Consider the following 20,638-nt stretch of genomic DNA (forward strand, 5'->3'; position numbering starts at 1 on the left):
GCCTTTTTTGTTTTAACCTAAATCTCAAAGCTTTTAAAAAATTGGCACCACCTTAGAAGTATGCTAATTTCACTAATTTTAGCATGCTAACTTTTAATACTAACATTTTATCCAATGTTATGCGTTTGAACCTAAAAATCCTTGATTTTGATACTTGTCGCAATTGTAGAAGTACGCTAACTTTTCCTATGTTATCATGGCGACATTAGCATGGTACCGTTTCATGCTAGCATTTTTGCAATTTTTTCATTATTCCAACCTAAAATCCAAGAGTTTTGAGATGTGTCTCCATCTTGCAAGTATACTCACTGTTCTCATCATAACAAGCTAACTTTAGCATGCTAACATTCTAATGTAGCATTTGAGTAGCCTTTTTTGTTTTAACATAAATCTCAAAGCTTTTAAAAAATTGGCACCACCTTAAAGGAAGCTAATTTCACTAATTTTAGCATGCTAACTTTTAATACTAACATTTTATCCAATTTTATTCGTTTGAACCTAAAAATCCTTGATTTTGATACTTGTCGCAATTGTAGAAGTACGCTAACTTTTCCTATGTTATCATGGCGACATTAGCATGGTACCGTTTCATGCTAACATTTTTGCAATTTTTTTCATTATTGCAACCTAAAATCCAAGAGTTTTGAGATGTGTCTCCATCTTGCAAGTATACTCACTGTTCTCATCATAACAAGCTAACTTTAGCATGCTAACATTTTAATGTAGCATTCGGGCAAACTTTTTTGTTTTAACCTAAATCTCAAAGCTTTTAAAAAATTGGCACCACCGTAGAAGTATGCTAATTTCACTAATTTTAGCATGCTAACTTTTAATACTAACATTTTATCCAATTTTATGCGTTTGAACCTTGTCGCCGTCGTAGAAGTACGCTAACTTTTCCTATGTTATCATGGCGACATTAGCATGGTACCGTTTCATGCTAGCATTTTTGCAATTTTTTCATTATTGCAACCTAAAATCCAAGGGTTTTGAGATGTGTCTCCATCTTGCAAGTATACTCACTGTTCTCATCATAACAAGCTAACTTTAGCATGCTAACATTTTAATGTAGCATTCGGGCAAACTTTTTTGTTTTAACCTAAATCTCAAAGCTTTTAAAAAATTGGCACCACCGTAGAAGTATGCTAATTTCACTAATTTTAGCATGCTAACTTTTAATACTAACATTTTATCCAATTTTATGCGTTTGAACCTAAAAATCCTTGATTTTGATACTTGTCGCCGTCGTAGAAGTACGCTAACTTTTTCTATGTTATCATGGCGACATTAGCATGGTACCGTTTCATGCTAGCAATTTAGCTTATTGTTCATTATTCCAACATAAAATCCAAGGGTTTTGAGATGTGTCTCCATCTTGCAAGTATACTCACTGTTCTCATCATAACAAGCTAACTTTAGCATGCTAACATTTTAATGTAGCATTCGGGCAAACTTTTTTGTTTTAACCTAAATCTCAAAGCTTTTAAAAAATTGGCACCACCGTAGAAGTATGCTAATTTCACTAATTTTAGCATGCTAACTTTTAATACTAACATTTTATCCAATTTTATGCGTTTGAACCTTGTCGCCGTCGTAGAAGTACGCTAACTTTTCCTATGTTATCATGGCGACATTAGCATGGTACCTTTTCATGCTAGCAATTTAGCTTATTGTTCATTATTCCAACATAAAATCCAAGGGTTTTGAGACTTGTCTCCATCTTGCAAATATGTTAATTGTTCCCATTATAACAAGCTAATTGTTAGCATGCTAAGGTTTTTAATGCTAGATTTGTACTCAGAGGTTCACAGCTCATTACAATTTCCACGGAAATGTTGTAGTGATTATTATTATTCTCTGCCCCTGGTGCTGAGCATCTGCTGGCGAGGGCGAGTACTTTGGTGTCGCCGCTTCCTCCGAATGTTGTTCTACAATGTTTGGACAACCTCTCGCCGCGAGACCAGGTCTTCACTCACTTTTGTTCTCAGGGTCCATCTGGAACACACGACATGGTTCAGACCAGCTGCAGACACGCTCTGTAAAAGATGCAGCGACAACACTGACTAATGGGTGAATGTGTGTGTGAATGTGTGTGTGAATGTGTGAATGTGTGAATGTGTGTGTGAATGGGTGAATGTGTGTGTGAATGTGTGAATGTGTGTGTGAATGTGTGAATGTGTGTGTGAATGTGTGTGACATCACGTGGACAAAGATAAGACCTTGTGGGGTGAAGTTCTGTGATCAGATGAAACAACAATGGAGCTGTTTGGCACCACTTTACCCAGCTATATGTTTGAAGGAGAAAAGGGGAGGCCTTTAATCCCAGGAACACCACACCTACTGTCAAGCATGGTCCGGTGGCCATGGATGAAGTGCTGGCTGTCAAGAGTCGGGACCCGGGAGTGGACAACATGCCTGTGCATCGGTTGGGGACATCTCTGTGCTGCTGACCCGTCTCCACTCAGGGTGGCCTCTTGCTGGCCCCACCATGGACTGGACTCTCACTATTATGTTGGATCCACTATGGACTGGATTCTCACTATTATGTTAGATCCACTATGGACTGGACTCTCACTATTATGTTAGATCCACTATGGACTGGATTCTCACTATTATGTTAGATCCACTATGGACTGGACTCTCACTATTGTGTTAGATCCACTATGGACTGGACTCTCACTATTATGTTAGATCCACTATGGACTGGACTCTCACTATTATGTTAGATCCACTATGGACTGGACTCTCACTATTATGTTAGATCCACTATGGACTGGACTCTCACTATTATGTTAGATCCACTATGGACTGGACTCTCACTATTGTGTTAGATCCACTATGGACTGGACTCTCACTATTATGTTAGATCCACTATGGACTGGACTCTCACTATTATGTTAGATCCACTATGGACTGGACTCTCACTATTATGTTAGATCCGCTATGGACTGGACTCTCACTATTATGTTAGATCCACTATGGACTGGACTCTCACACTATTATGTTAGATCCACTATGGACTGGACTCTCACTATTATGTTAGATCCACTATGGACTGGAATCTCATACAATTATGTTAGATCCACTATGGACTGGACTCTCTCACTATTATGTTAGATCCACTATGGACTGGACTCTCACTATTATGTTAGATCCACTATGGACTGGACTCTCACTATAATGTTAGATCCACTATGGACTGGACTCTCACTATTATGTTAGATCCACTATGGACTGGACTCTCACTATTATGTTAGATTTACTATGGACTGGACTCTCTCACTATTATGTTAGATCCACTATGGAGTGGACTCTCACTATAATGTTAGATCCACTATGGACTGGACTTTCACTATTATGTTAGATTTACTATGGACTGGACTCTCTCACTATTATGTTAGATCCACTATGGAGTGGACTCTCACTATTGTGTTGGATCCACTATGGACTGGACTCTCACTATTATGTTAGATGCACTATGGACTGGATTCTCACTATTATGTTAGATCCACTATGGACTGGACTCTCACTATTATGTTAGATCCACTATGGACTGGACTCTCACTATTATGTTAGATCCACTATGGACTGGACTCTCACACTATTATGTTAGATCCACTATGGACTGGACTCTCACACTATCATGTTAGATCCACTATGGACTGGACTCTCACACTATCATGTTAGATCCACTATGGACTGGACTCTCACACTATCATGTTAGATCCACTATGGACTGGACTCTCACACTATTATGTTAGATCCACTATGGACTGGACTCTCACTATTATGTTAGATCCACTATGGACTGGCCTCTCACAATATCATGTTAGATCCACTATGGACTGGACTCTCACACTATTATGTTAGATCCATTATGGACTGAACTCTCACACTATTATGTTAGATCCACTATGGACTGGACTCTCACTATTATGTTAGATCCACTATGGACTGGAATCTCACACAATTATGTTAGATCCACTATGGACTGGACTCTCTCACTATTATGTTAGATCCACTATGGACTGGACTCTCACTATTATGTTAGATCCACTATGGACTGGACTCTCACTATTATGTTAGATCCACTATGGACTGGACTCTCACACTATTATGTTAGATCCACTATGGACTGGACTCTCACTATTATGTTAGATCCACTATGGACTGGCCTCTCACAATATCATGTTAGATCCACTATGGACTGGACTCTCACACTATTATGTTAGATCCATTATGGACTGAACTCTCACACTATTATGTTAGATCCACTATGGACTGGACTCACACTATTATGTTAGATCCACTATGGACTGGACTCTCACACTATTATGTTAGATCCACTATGGACTGGACTCTCGCACTATTATGTTAGATCCACTATGGACTGGCCTCTCACAATATCATGTTAGATCCACTATGGACTGGACTCTCACACTATTATGTTAGATCCACTATGGACTGGACTCTCACTATTATGTTAGATCCACTATGGACTGGACTCTCACTATTATGTTAGATCCACTATGGACTGGACTCTCACTATTATGTTAGATCCACTATGGACTGGACTCTCACTATTATGTTAGATCCACTATGGACTGGACTCTCACACTACTCTCACACTATTATCTTAGATCCACTACGGACTGGATTCTCACACTATTATGTTATATATATCATAAGTGTCCACATAAGTGGCCATAAGACCCCAAGTCCGACCCAGGGTAAGATTTCAATCACTCTATCACAAAAAAATAAGAGTTGTCGAAATGATTGGAAACTCAAGACAGCCATGACATGATGTTCTTTACAGGTCTGTGTACACTTTTGATATCTGCCATATGCAGTTGAGAGACGTTTCATGAGAGCAGAGTGTCAAATAAATGAATAAATGATATCGGACAGCATTTTGTGATCATCAGGGCGTTTAATTCATTTTCAGAAACTTGTTTGAGTGCCAAAACCCACAGATGTTGTTTTGACCAAGATTAGGTTTGACGTCACGGTCAGACGGGAACGCCAGTCAACTTTCACCTCCGCTGAGGTTTGCGTGTGGCGGCGAGCCCCCGCCCCCTCAGCCTCGTACCACCGCCAGATGACTAGACTTATGTAACGCCCCCCCAGCGGACAAAACAGCAGCACAAACACATAAAAGACGCTGCTAATACTCTGCACGTAATCCACAAACATGCAATATGGGAGCAGGAGGATAATTGTGCAATTCCTGTTATGGAAGAGGAGCGCCGGGCGCTTTTACGTAAGAGGATTTGTTCCTCCGAGGCCTCCAATGAGCAAAAAGGACACACTCGTCCATTTTTTTAATTTATTTTTTTGGTGAAGAAGACAGACTACACTGCTGATGGTAGACATTTTGTCCTTAAGAGTAACATTTCTTCACGCAATGCCGCGATGAAAAATGTCAAAACTCTAACCGGTACTTGTTAGCGTTTGCATCTGGCGGGAAAAAAACATTTACAATTATTGTTTTCAACTTTTTTGGGCTAAACATTAGCTTGGTGTGAACAAATTATTTGTCCACTTAGCAGTTAATGGCTAATATTAGCTTTCCTGGCTAAGATGGCTAACAAAAAACTCCTAATAGTGCTTATCATAAAACTTCCACTGTTAAACTTTAATAATGTGATCAGATGTCTGATTAAGAACGTCAAAACATAGCACATTTTACATATAAGTAGCCTATTTTCCAAATATGGTCACTTCCTGTGATCAAATGTCTTTTTAAGAATGTCAAAATACAGCATATTTTACATCAAAGTAGCCTCTTTTCCAAATATGGTCACTTCCTGTGTTCAAATGTCTTTTTAAGAATGTCAAAATACAGCATATTTTACATCAAAGTAGCCTCTTTTCCAAATATGGTCATTTTCTGGTCCAAACAACCAATCAGGACACTTATCAGACCAGCGCAGACAGACGTCCATGAGATGCCACATCCGGACTACGAGTCACATGACCCCTTGAGCTTCAGCCAATTGGTCCCAAAGTGTGCGCTGGGAGGGGCGAGGGTCTGCAATGATTGACTGCAGCTCGAAATAGTTCCAAGGAATTGTGGGACTTGTAGTCTTAGTGTTGAGCAGTCGCGCCAAAAGCCTGCAAAACAAGCACGGAGGAACACAGTGAGTGCTTTTTTTTATTTACTCCTTGAGCGTCAAACTTGCTCTATCGACACTTTTTTACATGTTGGGATGTTTTAATGCTTATGAGTCGAGCTAGCAGGCTAATAACGAGCTAATGATAGCTGCTAACACTAGCTAGCAGGCTAATAGTGAGCTAATGCTATCATGCTAACTATTAGCATGATAGCATTAGCAGATTATTTTTTTTATCAATCCTATCAACTAGCAGGATAATTAAATACATTGCTTTATTAACATTAACTCCTTTATTTATCAGACTGTATTGTGAATTTATGATGGACAACAGTGAGTAATTGTGGTGTATTTTTTTATCTTCAGCAATATAACTGTGCCATTTGGTACATAAACACCAGCAGAATTTCAACATGTAGACAACATTGTGATTAAAGTTGTGTTTGTAAAGCTTTAACATGTGTGTTAAACAGAAGTTTTACAACATGGACAGCTTTAAAGGCCGACTGAAACCCACAACTACCGACCACGCAGTCTGATAGTTTAAAAACAAAAGATGACATCTTGACATTGCAACACATACCAATACGGCCGCTTTAGTTTACTAAATTGCAATTTTAAATTTCGCGCCAAACTATCCTGCTGAAACGTCGCAGTATGATCACGTGAAGTCACGCATTGTAGAGGACATTTTGTTCCAGCACCGATCCCAGCTATAAATCGTCTGCTTTCATCGCATAATTCCACAGTATTCTGGACATCTGTGTTGCTGAATCTTTTGCAATTTGTTCAATGAATAATGCAGACGTCAAAGAAGAAAGCTGTAGATGGGAAGCGGTGTATTGCGGCTGCCTTCAGCAACACAAACACAGCCCATGTTTCATTGTTTACATTCTGGAAAGATGACGGTGAAGCTTTACTATGGAACACAGCGGTCCAGCGAACACAGTCGGATTTGACTGTGTTCACTGGACACAGTCAAATCAAACACACTGTACACAAAGTACAGTGTTTTACGCAGCGATCATTTCGAAAGATCGTGTTTCGAAGAGGGTCCTTTGCGAAGGGCAGAGATGGGCATCGCCACCACCCGTCGACTGGTGCTGAAAAAAGGTGCGGGGCCGACCTCCAGGTTGTACAGGTACGACCATATAATCTCACTAGTAACACAATAAACAGATAAGGGATTTTCCAGAATTATCCTAGTAAATTTGTCTAATAACATCTGAATCACTCCCACTGTATAGTCTTTTTTTTCTTTTTTTTCTAGTCCTTCACTCCCACTTTCGTCATCCACAAATCCTTAATCTTCGCTCAAATTACTGGGGAAATCGTCGCTTTCTTGGTCCGAATCGCTCTCGCTGCTGGTGGCCATGATTGTAGACAATGTTCAGATGTGAGGAGCTCCACAACCCGTGACGTCACGCGCACATCGTCTGCTACTTCCGGTACAGGCAAGGCTTTTTTATTAGCACCAAAAGTTGCAAACTTTATCGTCGATGTTCTCTACTAAATCCTTTCAGCAAAATATGGCAATAAGTCGAAATGATGAAGTATGACACATAGAATGGACCTGCTATCCCTGTTTGAATAAGAACATCTCATTTCAGTAGGCTTTTAAATTAAACTGCTTTGGTGCCACTTCATGTACTGTATTTGCAACATAAAATTTTTTAAATAATTAAAAAAAACATTCATTTATAATTCACTCAACAGTCAATGCACTTTCAACAACAAGGAAAGAAAACAAAAGAAAATACAGATAGAGAATTAAATAGAAAAAAAAAGAAGACAGAAAGGTCTACCTAAATCACTTCAAATGTTTTTAACAAAGATATCAATTTAAGGGCTTTTGTACACTTAATCATTCTCCAAGATTTGATTGATAATTGGAAACCATTAAGCCAATTAGAAAATGTAGGCCTTACTTTTATAAATCGACATTTTTGCATGGAGCATAATAATGTTGACAAACATTTCTATGTTAGTCGTTTATAAAAATACCAATGTTTAACTCTTCTATAGACAATGAGGACATCTCCACATCGCTGATCTCCTTCCAAAACACGTGTACAGTCTGCAACATAACAACATGTAGCGTGTTATCGGCTAACATTAGTGCGCTATTAGCCTGCTGGCTGGTGTTAGCAGCTAACATTAGCTCACTTTTAACCTGCTAGCTAGTATTAGCGGCTAACATTAGCTCGCTATTAGCCTGCTGGCTGGTGTTAGTGGATGACATTAGCTCGCTTTTAGCCTGCTGGCTAGTGCTAGCGGCTAACATTATCTCGAGATTAAGCCATAAATAGGCCAGTATTTATATTATTTACATGTGAATAATGCTGTATAATAGACTGTATTTATATTATTGACATGTGAATAATGTTGTATAATAGACCGTATTTATATTATTTACATGTGAATAATGCTGTATAAGAGACTGTATTTATGTTATTCACATGTGAATAGTGCTGTATATTAGACTGTATTTATATTATTCACATGTAAATAATGCTGTATAATAGACTGTATTTATGTTATTCACATGTGAATAATGCTGTACAATAGACTGTATTTATGTTATTCACATGTGAATAATGCTGTATAATAGACTGTATTTATGTTATTCACATGTGAATAATGCTGTACAATAGACTGTATTTATGTTATTCACATGTGAATAATGCTGTATAATAGACTGTATTTATATTATTCACATGTAAATAATGCTTTATAATAGACTGTATTTATGTTATTCACATGTGAATAATGCTGTATAATAGACTGTATTTATGTTATTCACATGTGAATAATGCTGTATAATAGACTGTATTTATATTATTCACATGTGAATAATGCTGTATAATAGACTGTATTTATATTATTCACATGTGAATAATGCTGTATAATAGACTGTATTTATATTATTCACATGTGAATAATGCTGTATAATAGACTGTATTTATGTTATTCACATGTGAATAATGCTGTATAATAGACTGTATTTATGTTATTCACATGTGAATAATGCTGTATAATAGACTGTATTTATGTTATTCACATGTGAATAATGCTGTATAATAGACTGTATTAATATTATTCACATGTGAATAATGCTGTATAATAGACTGTATTAATGTTATTCACGTGTGAATAATGCTTTATAATAGACTGTTTTTATATTATTCACATATAAAAAAATACCCAAGTGTTTATTGTTTATTATGAGTGAACTGTGATGCTGAATTTCCCCCAGGTGTCAATAAAGTACTTTCTATTCTATTCTATTCTATTCTATGTCCACACGAACACAGAGAGTTGCAAAAACACATATTTGGGGTTCAAACAGCCTCCATCCACACAAGTATAGTTTCAAAAGTGTCTATGTCTACATACAAACGCATACACCTGCTGTCATGCACCTTTTGTCCAATCAGAAGCCTGAAAAAAGCAGCACTATCTGACTTGGTGGCGTTACACCTCCTATTGTGTTTTGATCGACTTTAGACGTAGACATTATCCTTAAAACCAGCCTGAGCCCTGGGAACACTATTAAAGAGTGAATGCACACCTGTGCTGCTGAAACCCAACACACATAGAATTTTAACGTGTTCAGCAACATGGTGAAGTGAAGGGGAGATCGAACCTGCAACCCTCTAGTTGCTGGCACAGCCACTCTACCAACCGAGCTATAGCGCCTGTGGTGATATCTTACATGTGCAGTAAAGTCTACATGTCTACGCTCTTTTCATGTTTAAGTGCCTGCAAGACGCTAAAGCATTTAATAATGGATATAGCGCTGTGTAATGAAGTGTGTCTCGTAAAGCTGCAACTATCGAATATTTTAGTAATCGAGTATTCTATCGAATATCCCGATCGATTGAGTAATTGAATCAATCATATTTTTGCTTAATAAAGGTTTGATTATACATGTAAAATATATGCCCTCAATTATTGTGTTTGGCCTAATTGTCTTTTATTTCCTAAACACCTGTTTTTATTATTGAAGGCTGACACTCACAGCTGAAATGCATCCGTGGTGGATTGTGCCAATTTGTGTGTGCTAATAAAAACAGGTGCGCTTACAGCCCTATGTGCTGTGTGCTGTGACCACTTAAACGGAGTTCTTGTCTCCCAAGGGGTTTTGATGATTATTTTTTGTTTAAACGTTGTTTTTTCCACGCAAATCCGCTGAGCTGTTTTCAACCTGCCAACAATACTTAAACAGTATAAAAAGACAAAACACTTGATAATGAAAACAAAAGTTTTACATTTTAAGAATGCAATACAATTGCGTTCATTGCATGCAAAATAGTAATTAATGTTCATTTTGCCATCATAACATGTTTGAGACGAAAACACGAATATATAAAATTAGTTCAAAATTAATATTCCTAATTAATATTAGTATCAAATATAAAATAATAACAGTTTTCATTCTATCAAACATAAAAAGTGGATTAGGTAGTGCCTTTAATACTGCATTAGAAATGTGCAACTTTGTATTCAGGAACAAATATGGCTGACAGGAACTTGGCACACAAGTGCTACCACTGTGAACAAGGACTTGGAACTCTTACGTTCTACAGAGACTATAGTGTGTGCAAGTGCAAGCTATCCAAGTAGCATGACTTGAATAACTTTGAATAACAAAGTACGAATAACTAATGAAAGGCTAATTGAACACGACAGCTGGGATAGCGTTGTTAGTTTTCAACACCTTTTGGTGGCATTTGATGACTTTGCGGGAGTGAGAGAACACATCCTGTTTATCATAACGAATATTATTTATTTTAAGAACACAACTTTTGCGTTTACATTTGATAACAGATGACGTCTCTCCATCGGATGCTTTCTCGACAGCATGGAACTTGTGCTCTTGTGGTATACCAGCTCCACTTTGCAATATTTGCATACTACTGCCTTTTCCTTCCATTTTAGTGTCAAGTGTTCCCACAGCTTACACAACTTTTGTCACTTCTTAATTCCCTTGTTTTGCTGTGTTTTTTGTCCACTGCTTTCTGCGGAGTCTGCCATTGCGAGTTATGTCGGCAAAAGAGTTTTCTAAACTCAAGTGTATTTAAAAAAGCGGTGCTGTGCAGTGCAGGGGGCGTATGATCTGTGACGTAAGCACGCTTGGCAATACTTAAACAGTCCGTGTGAAACGTGAGCTTTGACCAAACGAGGCAAAATGCCGTAAAAAAAACTTGTATTTCTCGAATTTCTTCTATGTCCCACTCTCCTTTGTGGAGGGGGTCCGGTCCGATCCGGTGGCCATGTACTGCTCGCCTGTGTATCGGCTGGGGACATCTCTGCGCTGCTGATCAGCCTCCGCTTGGGATGTTTTCCTGCTGGCTCCGCTGTGAACGGGACTCTCGCTGCTGTGTTGGATCCGCTTTGGACTGGACTCTCGCGACTGTGTTGGATCCATCTTTCACAGTATCATGTTCTCATATGTTCTCATAGTCATCAGTATCATCAGTATCACAGTATCATGTTCTCATAGTCATCATTGTCACCGACGTCCCACTGGGTGTGAGTTTTACTTGCCCTTATGTGGGCCTACCGAGGATGTCGTAGTGGTTTGTGCAGCCCTTTGAGACACTAGTGATTTAGGGCTATATAAGTAAACATTGATTGATTGAATATATTTTGTAATCTAAGTATTTGAGTTACTCAGTGGCCTAGTGGTTGATGTGTCTGCCCTGAGATGGGTAGGTTGAGTTCAAACCCCAGCCAAGTCATACCAGAGACTATAAAAATGGGAGCCATTAACTTCAAGCACCGCTGCTGCCCACTGCTCCCCTCACCTGCCAGGGGGTGATCAAGGAGATGGGTCGAATGCAGAGGAAAAATTTCACCACACCTGGTGTGTGCGTGTGTGACAATTATTGGTACTTTAATTTTAACTTACTCGAAGAATAGTTTAAGTTCTAGTATATTGTCTTTAACATCAGTACACACTACAAGGAGGACGCTACATTTAGGTTTTTTTTGTTGCTTGGTCGCTTTTTGCAAACGAGCATGGTCACGCCCGACTCCATCTACAAAAATGGAAGCAAGACACGTAAGTTAACTTCATGATTTGTCATTAAACAAAGACTTAAAAACATAAGATAATGTTCCTTGCTGGTCAAAGTTGTTCCATCAGGTGGGGGTTCCACAGCGATCGTATCCAAACCAGCCGACTGTTTGACTTCTATGACTTAAAGCATTTAAGTCCAATCTTAAAACTCATTTGTATACCTTAGCCTTTAAATAGACCCCCTTTTTAGACCAGTTGATCTGCTGTTTCTTTTCTGCTCTGCCCCCCTCTCCTTCGTGAAGGGTGGGCACAGGTTCGGTATCCACGGATGAAGCGCTGGCTGTCCAAAGTCGGGACCCGGGGTTGACCGCTCGACTGGCATCGATTGGGGACGTCTCTCGTGATGGTCTCCTGCCGGCCCCACTATGGACTGGACTCTCACACTAATATGTTAGATCCACTATGGACTCGACTCTCACTATTATGTTAGATCCACTATGGACTGGACACTCACTGTTATGTTAGATCCACTATGGACTGGACTCTCACTATTATGTTAGATCCACTATGGACTGGACTCTCACACTATTATGTTAGATCCACTATGGACTGGACTCTCACTATTATGTTGGATCCACTATGGACTGGACTCTAACAATATTATGTTAGATCCACTATGGACTGGACACTCACTATTATGTTAGATCCACTACGGACTGGACTCTCACACTATTATGTTAGATCCACTATGGACTGGACTCTCACTATTATGTTAGATCCACTATGGACTGGACTCTCACTATTATGTTAGATCCACTATGGACTGGACTCTCACACTATTATGTTAGATCCACTATGGACTGGACTCTCACTATTATGTTGGATCCACTATGGACTGGACTCTAACAATATTATGTTAGATCCACTATGGACTGGACACTCACTATTATGTTAGATCCACTACGGACTGGACTCTCACACTATTATGTTAGATCCACTATGGACTGGACTCTCACACTATTATGTTAGATCCACTATGGACTGGACTCTCACACTATTATGTTAGATCCACTATGGACTGGACTCTCACACTATTATGTTAGATCCACTATGGACTGGACTCTCACACTATTATGTTAGATCCACTATGGACTGGACTCTCACACTATTATGTTAGATCCACTATGGACTGGACTCACTATTATGTTAGATCCACTACGGACTGGACTCTCACACTATTATGTTAGATCCACTATGGACTGGACTCTCACTATTATGTTAGATCCACTATGGACTGGACTCACTCTTATGTTAGATCCACTACGGACTGGACTCTCACACTATTATGTTAGATCCACTATGGACTGGACTCTCACACTATTATGTTAGATCCACTACGGACTGGACTCTCACACTATTATGTTAGATCCACTATGGACTGGACTCTCACTATTATGTTGGATCCACTATGGACTGGACTCTCACTATTATGTTGGATCCACTATGGACTGGACTCTAACAATATTATGCTAGATCGACTTGACGTCCATTCCAAGGTTTCTCATTGTCCCATTGGGTTGAGTTTTTCCTTGCTATGATGTGGGATCTGAGCCAAGGATGTTGTTGTGGCTTGTGCAGCCCTTTGAGACACTCATGATTTAGGGATATATAAGTAAATATTGATTGATTGATTGATTGATTGTCATTAGCACCGGCGGGAGTGTCACAAAACCTATTTTGATGTGTCTTTTTTTATCAATGTTGAGTGAAAAGAGCAGCATGTTTACGTTCAAACATACATGAAGTCTTCTTGTAGTGTGTTTAAAGGCAGCAAGGCAGTGTTGTTGAGCTTGGAAATGACAGCACACAACCGTGACGTCATCACAAGTCTCCGTTTGTGCCGTGTACACTCACGCCAAGTGGAGAGTTTTGGATAGAATAGAATAGAAAGTACTTTATTGATCACTGGGGGGAAATTCAGCACCACAGTTTGCTCACAATAGACAATAAACACTTGGGTATTTTTTACATGTGAATGATATAAATACAGTCTATTATAGAGCGCTATTCACATGTGAATAACATAAATACAGTCTATAATACAGTATTATTCACATGTGAATAACATAAATACAGTCTATAATACAGTATTATTCACATGTGAATAATATAAATACAGGTACAGTCAAAAGGAACATATGCATTATCTCTACACTTTGGTAAAAGTCTGCTTTTTTAAAGACAAAAGTATGCGTGCGGACAAGAGGCCGAAACGCAGAGATAAGTATGTGTTTCTGAAGTATCTGTGTTGGTGTGTACATGGACGTGCACATACAGTATGTGTGTGCGTGTAATCCATCACACATCAGCATGATTTCATTATCAGATTATTATTATCAATCCTGTCAGCTGGCAGGATAATTAAATACATTGCTTTATTAACATTAACTCCTTTATTCATCGAACTATAATGTGAATTTATGATGGACAACAGTGAGTGATTTTATTTATTTATTTTTTTTTTTTTAATCTTTGGCAATATAACTGTGCCATTTTGTACATAAACACCAGCGGAATTTCAACATGTAGACCAGAGGTCAGCAACCTTTTTGAAAGCAAGAGCTACTTCTTGGGTACTGATTCATGCCAAGGGCTACCAGTTTGATACACACTTAGATAAATTGCCAGAAATAGCCAATTTGCTCAATTTACCTTTAACTCTATGTTATTATTAATAATTAATGATATTTATCTTTGTGGAAACACTGATCATCTTAATGACTTCTCACAATAAATATATATTTTTGATGACATGTTTTAAATAGGTTAAAATCCAATCTGCAGTTTGTTAGAATATATAACAAATTGGACCAAGCTATATTTCTAACAAAGACAAATCATTATATCTTCTAGATTTTTCGGAACAAAATTTTTAAAAGAAATTCAAAAGACTTTGAAATAAGATTTAAATTTTATTCTACAGATTTTCTACATTTGCCAGAATAATTTTTTTAAAATTTTAATCATAAGTTTGAAGAAATATTTCACAAATATTTTTCTTGGAAAAAACAGAAGCTAAAATGAAGAATTAAATTAAAATGTATATATTATTCTTTACAATAAAAAAATGTATTTACTTGAACATTGATTTAAATTGTCAGGAAAGAAGAGGAAGGAATTTAAAAGGTAAAAAGGTATATGTGTTTAAAAAAAACATTTTTAAGGTTGTATTTTTCTCTGAAATTTCTTTCAGAAAGTTATAAGAAGCAAAGTAAAAAAAAAAAAATGAATTTATTTAAACAAGTGAAGACCAAGTCTTTAAAATATTTTAAAATTCTATTTGAGTTTTGTCTCTTAGAATTAAAAATGTCGAGCAAAGCGAGACCAGCTTGCTAGTAAATTTAAAAAAAAAAAAAAATCGAGGCAGCTCACTGGTAAGTGCTGCTATTTGAGCTATTTTTAGAACAGGTCAGCGGGCGACTCATCTGGTCCTTATGGGCGACCTGGGACCCGCGGGCACCGTGTTGGTGACCCCTGATGTAGACAATATTTTGATTAAAGTTGTGTTTGCGTGTTAAACAGAAACTTTACAACATGGACAGCTTGAAATCAAACTGCTTCGGTGCCACTTCATGTTCTGTATTTGCAACATAACAACATGAAGCGTGTTAGCGGCTAACATTAGCTCGCTATTACCCTGCTAGCTCGTGTTAGCGGCTAACATTAGCTCGCTATGTCGTTTTAGTTAAAGGATGGACGGCAGCCATGTTGCCGTGACAACAGAAAAGGGATCCAAATGTTTTTCAGGTTCTATTCTGAGTAGGCATTTACTGGTTAGTGGCAAGTTGCGGGTTTGATTCCAATCACCGTTAGGGGTTTTGGGAAAAATATATAACCTCTTCTGAATCACAATATTTTTTCTGTGCTTCCTTGCTGCAAATGTATGTCAGAAGCTTTATTATCATTTATGTAGCAAATTAAATATTGCAAAAATCCTTTTAAATAGGATCAGAATCAGAAATACTTTATTAATCCCCGAGGGGAAATGAAGATTTTCAGCACAATCCCATTCAAGAGCAGACAAACATTATAGGGAGACTAGATTGAAAAGCAACATTTGGTGCCATGTGATGTTCATGCGCATGTTAGAAAGCCTCATCTTTCTCTTCTAGTCTGAAGTAGAGCTGTCAAAGCATCCAAATATTTTTATCACCATTATTTTGTCTGTAGTTAACTCAATTTATTGCAACTAATCGCTGATATTTACCAAACTATAGAGCGCATTGGTATGTAAGTCACACCCACTAAATTTGAGGGGGAAAAAATATTTTTCCATGTAAAAACACCGGCCTGTAAGCTTGTTGTGAAATCAGTTATTTAGACTTGGACTTTCTTTTTATGGTCATTCAAATTTGAACTTTACACTACAGATTAGCTCATGGTAATGCAGGATAAAAAAGCAATAAGGTGCAGATATAAATAAATAGATTACTGTACAGATAAATATATTGCACTTTTGCATATGCATCCACGTTTATGGATGTATGTATGTTATATTTACACATAAATATTTTTTTATACATGTTTATTTACATACCTTAATTGTTTCCAAATGGTGTCTATAACACGGCAGTAAAACGGGGATCAAACAAAACAGAAGTCATGGTCATGGACCCACTAGCTGCACAAGCCAGCTCTCCAATCTGCTAAACAGACTCAACTCCATCCATGGTGACATTTTGGTGAATTTGTGAAAGTGAAACAATACAAAAAAATACAATTGTAAGTTAATAATACTAACACAGGAACTCACAAACGGGTTGGAATATTAGCTAATGCTTACGACGCTAGTTTCATTGAATTACGATAGCGCGTACAAATATGCAGGAAAACACTCCTACAGACATCACACATGGGATGGTTTAGTAAGCAAGAATTGTTTTAGTTATATTGTTAAACTTCTAACCGTTGCTTGGAGTGATGAATGAAGAATCCATACGAGTAGGAACGCTGTGGACGGCTAGAAGACGGAACGACACTTCTACTTCCAGTTGAAAGCACTAAATGGAAGGGCAATGCAGCATCCGCAGTGAGCGAACTCGTCCAAAAGATGGCGCCGTGTCAAAAAGTAACACGCCTTTTCAGCGTATTTGCTCGTTTGTTTGTTTTTTGCACTAAAAAAGAAATTAGCAGCACCGTTTTATAAACCGCAAGGTTCGAAGTGTAGTAACAAAGTAGCAGTTTACAGTCCACAATTTACAGTAGAAATGATTTTTATCAATAAAAAGTGTACCATAGACAGATAATTTTCATACTTTTAATAATATTTACATTGGACTGTTCAATTGGTTTGCTTCATGTAATTTTTTGTTTATCCAACATTATGTTTTTACAACTCTGCACAAAATGGACACCAACTTTCTTTTGCTGACACACACTGGGATGTAAGTTCTCCTTGCCCTTATGTGGGATCTGAACCGAGGATGTCGTAGTGGTTTGTGCAGCCCTTTGAGACACTTGTGATTTAAATAAACATTGATTGATTGATAAACAATATAAATGAAAACCGTGGTAAAACGTCTAACTTAATAGTTTTCGGTACTCTTGTCATGTTCTGTATATTGTACAGTATTTTGTATTTTGTATTTCTATATTGTTTTGTATATTGTACAGTATTTAGTATTTTGTATTTCTATAGTGTTTTGTATATTGTACAGGATTTAGTATTTTGTATTTCGATAGTGTTTTGTATATTGTACAGTATTTAGTATTTTGTATTTCTATAGTGTTTTGTATATTGTACAGGATTGCTTGTTATTTTTATTGGATAGTAGTCTGTTTATTTCAATTGTTAGTTTTTCCTTTATTACCTCTTGTTTTATTTATTTTACCCCATATTTTTTCCCCCAACCGCGTCTTTAATCTCGTTATATGCAGATATAATGACAATAAAGTCTATTCAATTCTATTGTATTCTATTTTCAATTAAAATGATGGATACTTTGATAATCCCACAGGTTAGCTTGAATGCTAACATGAATACAAGACGCATTAATTTCCCCATTTCGAAACGACACACCCCCAATCTAAATATAAACACATCCGTGTGTAAGCAACAAATATCATGTTAGCATTTAAGATAGTGTCAATAAAGAGATTAGATCGTTAGCTTTGACAGGTCAAATATGAAGAAAAGGTGAGGTGACCTTACCTGTTTGCACCTTCCATGGCCGTTGAAAACGATTCAAGGGTCCGGGGCGCGCCCCTCCCCCGCTCCCGCCCTCACACCAGCGTGCTCCTCTTCTCGCGCTCACCCCGGTCGCGGCTCAGGTCGGGCGTCTGCAGCTCGGCGTGGGGGGCCGTGTGGTTGGGCTCGTAGCGAGCGGAGGCGGGCGAGTTCTGCATGACCACCAGGCGGATGGGCGACTGGCTGGGCGGCGGCGGTGCGTTGTCGGGGGCGTACTCCTTGGTGGGGTCTTTGCCCCGGCAGTCGTACAGGATGCAAGAGATAAGGAAGACCAGCAGTAAGATGACATAGCTGGCCACCAGGATGATGAGGTTGAGGGTGACCGGGTCAATCTCCAGGTAGAATTCCATGAAACCCATTCTGACGCTTCATATCCACGGCCGACGAGCGGCGGACGGGGACGGGCGGGAAAGGTGGCGAGCGGTGGACAGCTGGCGGGAGGAGTGAAAGAGCAAGAGATGAAATGAGGGATCAGGGCTGACCGGGAATTAATCCTGGCTGCTCTTCCAACCTTCAATTTCACCAACCAATCATTAAAGCTGCTCACTTTTAATAACTTAAGCCACGTTTGGACCTCGCCAAGTCCAGGCCCGCGTCCACGGGACGGCACAGGGAGGACGGACCAAAGGAGACTGACCAATAAAGGATGCGGTGGCCATTTTGTTAGTATTCACCTTCAAAACCGGTACAATTCAAATAACTAGAACATTGAATTTTTGGTAGGAGGTGAATGCTGAAGAGCCAAAGCCGGGCTGAAATGCTAACAGTTAGCATGCTGGCCAGATAGTGTCATACTTGCCAACCCTCCCGGATTTTCCGGGAGACTCACAAAATTCATCGCTTCTCCCGAAAACCTCCCCGGACAAATTTTCTCCCGAAATTCAGGCAGACCTGTAGGCCACGTCCCTTCCAGGTCCATGCAGACCTGAGTTAGGACAGCCTTTTTTCACGTCCGCTTTCCCACCTTATAAACAGCGTGTCTGCCGAATGACGTTATAACTGTAAAATGATCAGGGGCGAATTCTTGGGTTCTTATGTGGGTTTATTGTTAGGCAGTTTCATTAAACGTCCTCCCAGCACGGTAACAACACACAACAACAGCAGTCATGTTTTCGTTTACCGTAAAGCGGTTTGTCTGCCGTAAACACTCCTAAACAGGACAATACTACCATCTACTGTACATGCATGTGGTTAGAAAAATAGTGACAGAGAATAGAACAAGGATGGACAATTCAACCCTTAACAATGAGTAGATGAGCGTTATGTTTGTGTATATGTGTAAATAAATTAACACTGAAATTCAAGTTTTTCATATATATATATATATGAAATACTTGACTTGGTGAATTCTAGCTGTAAATATACTCCTCCCCTCTTAACCACGCCCCCACAGTCCCCACCCCCCAAAATCGGAGGTCTCAAGGTTGGCAAGTATGGATAGTGTCAAGTAACAAAAAATATGAGTTTAAAAAGCTAGCATGCTAACAGTACAATGCTAACAATAGCATGCTTACAGTAAGTATTCGTGAAATACTAAAAGATACGACACTGAGGCAGTGTTGGCGTTAACGTCCTTTTTGTGTCTTTTCATGCATTGAAACTAGAAAAGACGCACATTTTCGGAAGTCCACTCGTCCCTGGGTCGCAGATTTTTTTGGGGCCCTCTCTGCGTTTTTATCGGTCGTCTTTAAAGTAATTAACTTTCCGGTACAATTTCTTCAAATTTTGATTCGCCGAAAAGTTTATCAATGACAAACACTGCCTCAGTTTGCAATGTGACAACTTTACCGCGAAGGGGTGTCAAAAGAAAGACTTGATGTTCAACACTAAAGTGAGTGTAAAGTCAACATTTTTTACTTCATCCTGTGCCTTGTCTCCAGTAAATGACTTGTGAGTCCATGGAAACTTCACTTTTATCTCCCGCTGGATCGACATTGTTTTAGGATGGAGACAGGCTAGCTTTTAGCTCGAAGCTAACCGGAACCCGACCAAGCTCCTCCATCCCAAAAACATACTTTGCAGGTCAACAAAAATGTGCCTTTTGAAGTCTTCATGTGCGAGGAGAGTTGAAAAGGAGTCTCTTGGAGAAGTGGCACAAGTTAGCAAGTGTCGCTCGCAAGGCTGTAATCACCACCTTCATTGTTTACTGAAGCAGAGATGCTGACTGCATTGTGATAAACGCTCTGCTTTTTATCCATAGACTTATCAGATGTCATTTTTAATGATCTAGAGCAGGGCTGTCAAAAGTGT

General features: G+C 38.7%; 2 protein-coding genes across 3 annotated transcripts in view; one reads left to right on the plus strand and one right to left on the minus strand.

Annotated features, from left to right (window-relative positions):
• Nucleotides 1–4,920: 4,920 nt before the first annotated feature.
• On the minus strand, nucleotides 4,921–18,844 carry si:ch73-256g18.2 (small integral membrane protein 36). The gene is made up of 2 exons (XM_061876029.1): nucleotides 18,353–18,844; nucleotides 4,921–6,117 (listed from the first exon to the last, which is right to left on the minus strand). The coding sequence occupies exon 1, from the start codon at nucleotides 18,745–18,747 to the stop codon at nucleotides 18,424–18,426; it is 324 nt and encodes a 107-aa protein (XP_061732013.1). The 5' UTR covers nucleotides 18,748–18,844; the 3' UTR covers nucleotides 4,921–6,117; nucleotides 18,353–18,423.
• The window catches only part of ankfn1 (ankyrin repeat and fibronectin type III domain containing 1), a 167,371-nt gene continuing 152,714 nt past the window's right edge, over nucleotides 5,982–20,638 (plus strand). The window contains exon 1 of one of the 2 annotated variants that reach the window (XM_061876025.1): nucleotides 5,982–6,143. The gene's annotated coding sequence lies outside the window, so the exon portion shown is untranslated. The remainder of the gene's footprint in view (nucleotides 6,144–20,638) is intronic. The other variant, XM_061876024.1, reaches the window with a different exon arrangement.

The sequence above is a fragment of the Nerophis ophidion genome, linkage group LG17 (genome assembly GCF_033978795.1).
Source record: "Nerophis ophidion isolate RoL-2023_Sa linkage group LG17, RoL_Noph_v1.0, whole genome shotgun sequence".
In the NCBI taxonomy this organism is placed as follows: domain Eukaryota; kingdom Metazoa; phylum Chordata; class Actinopteri; order Syngnathiformes; family Syngnathidae; genus Nerophis; species Nerophis ophidion.

What these genes read in the sequence shown, in the direction of transcription:
- si:ch73-256g18.2 (XM_061876029.1), bottom strand. Translation starts at nt 18,747, where the DNA reads ATGGGTTTCATGGAATTCTACCTGGAGATTGACCCGGTCACCCTCAAC.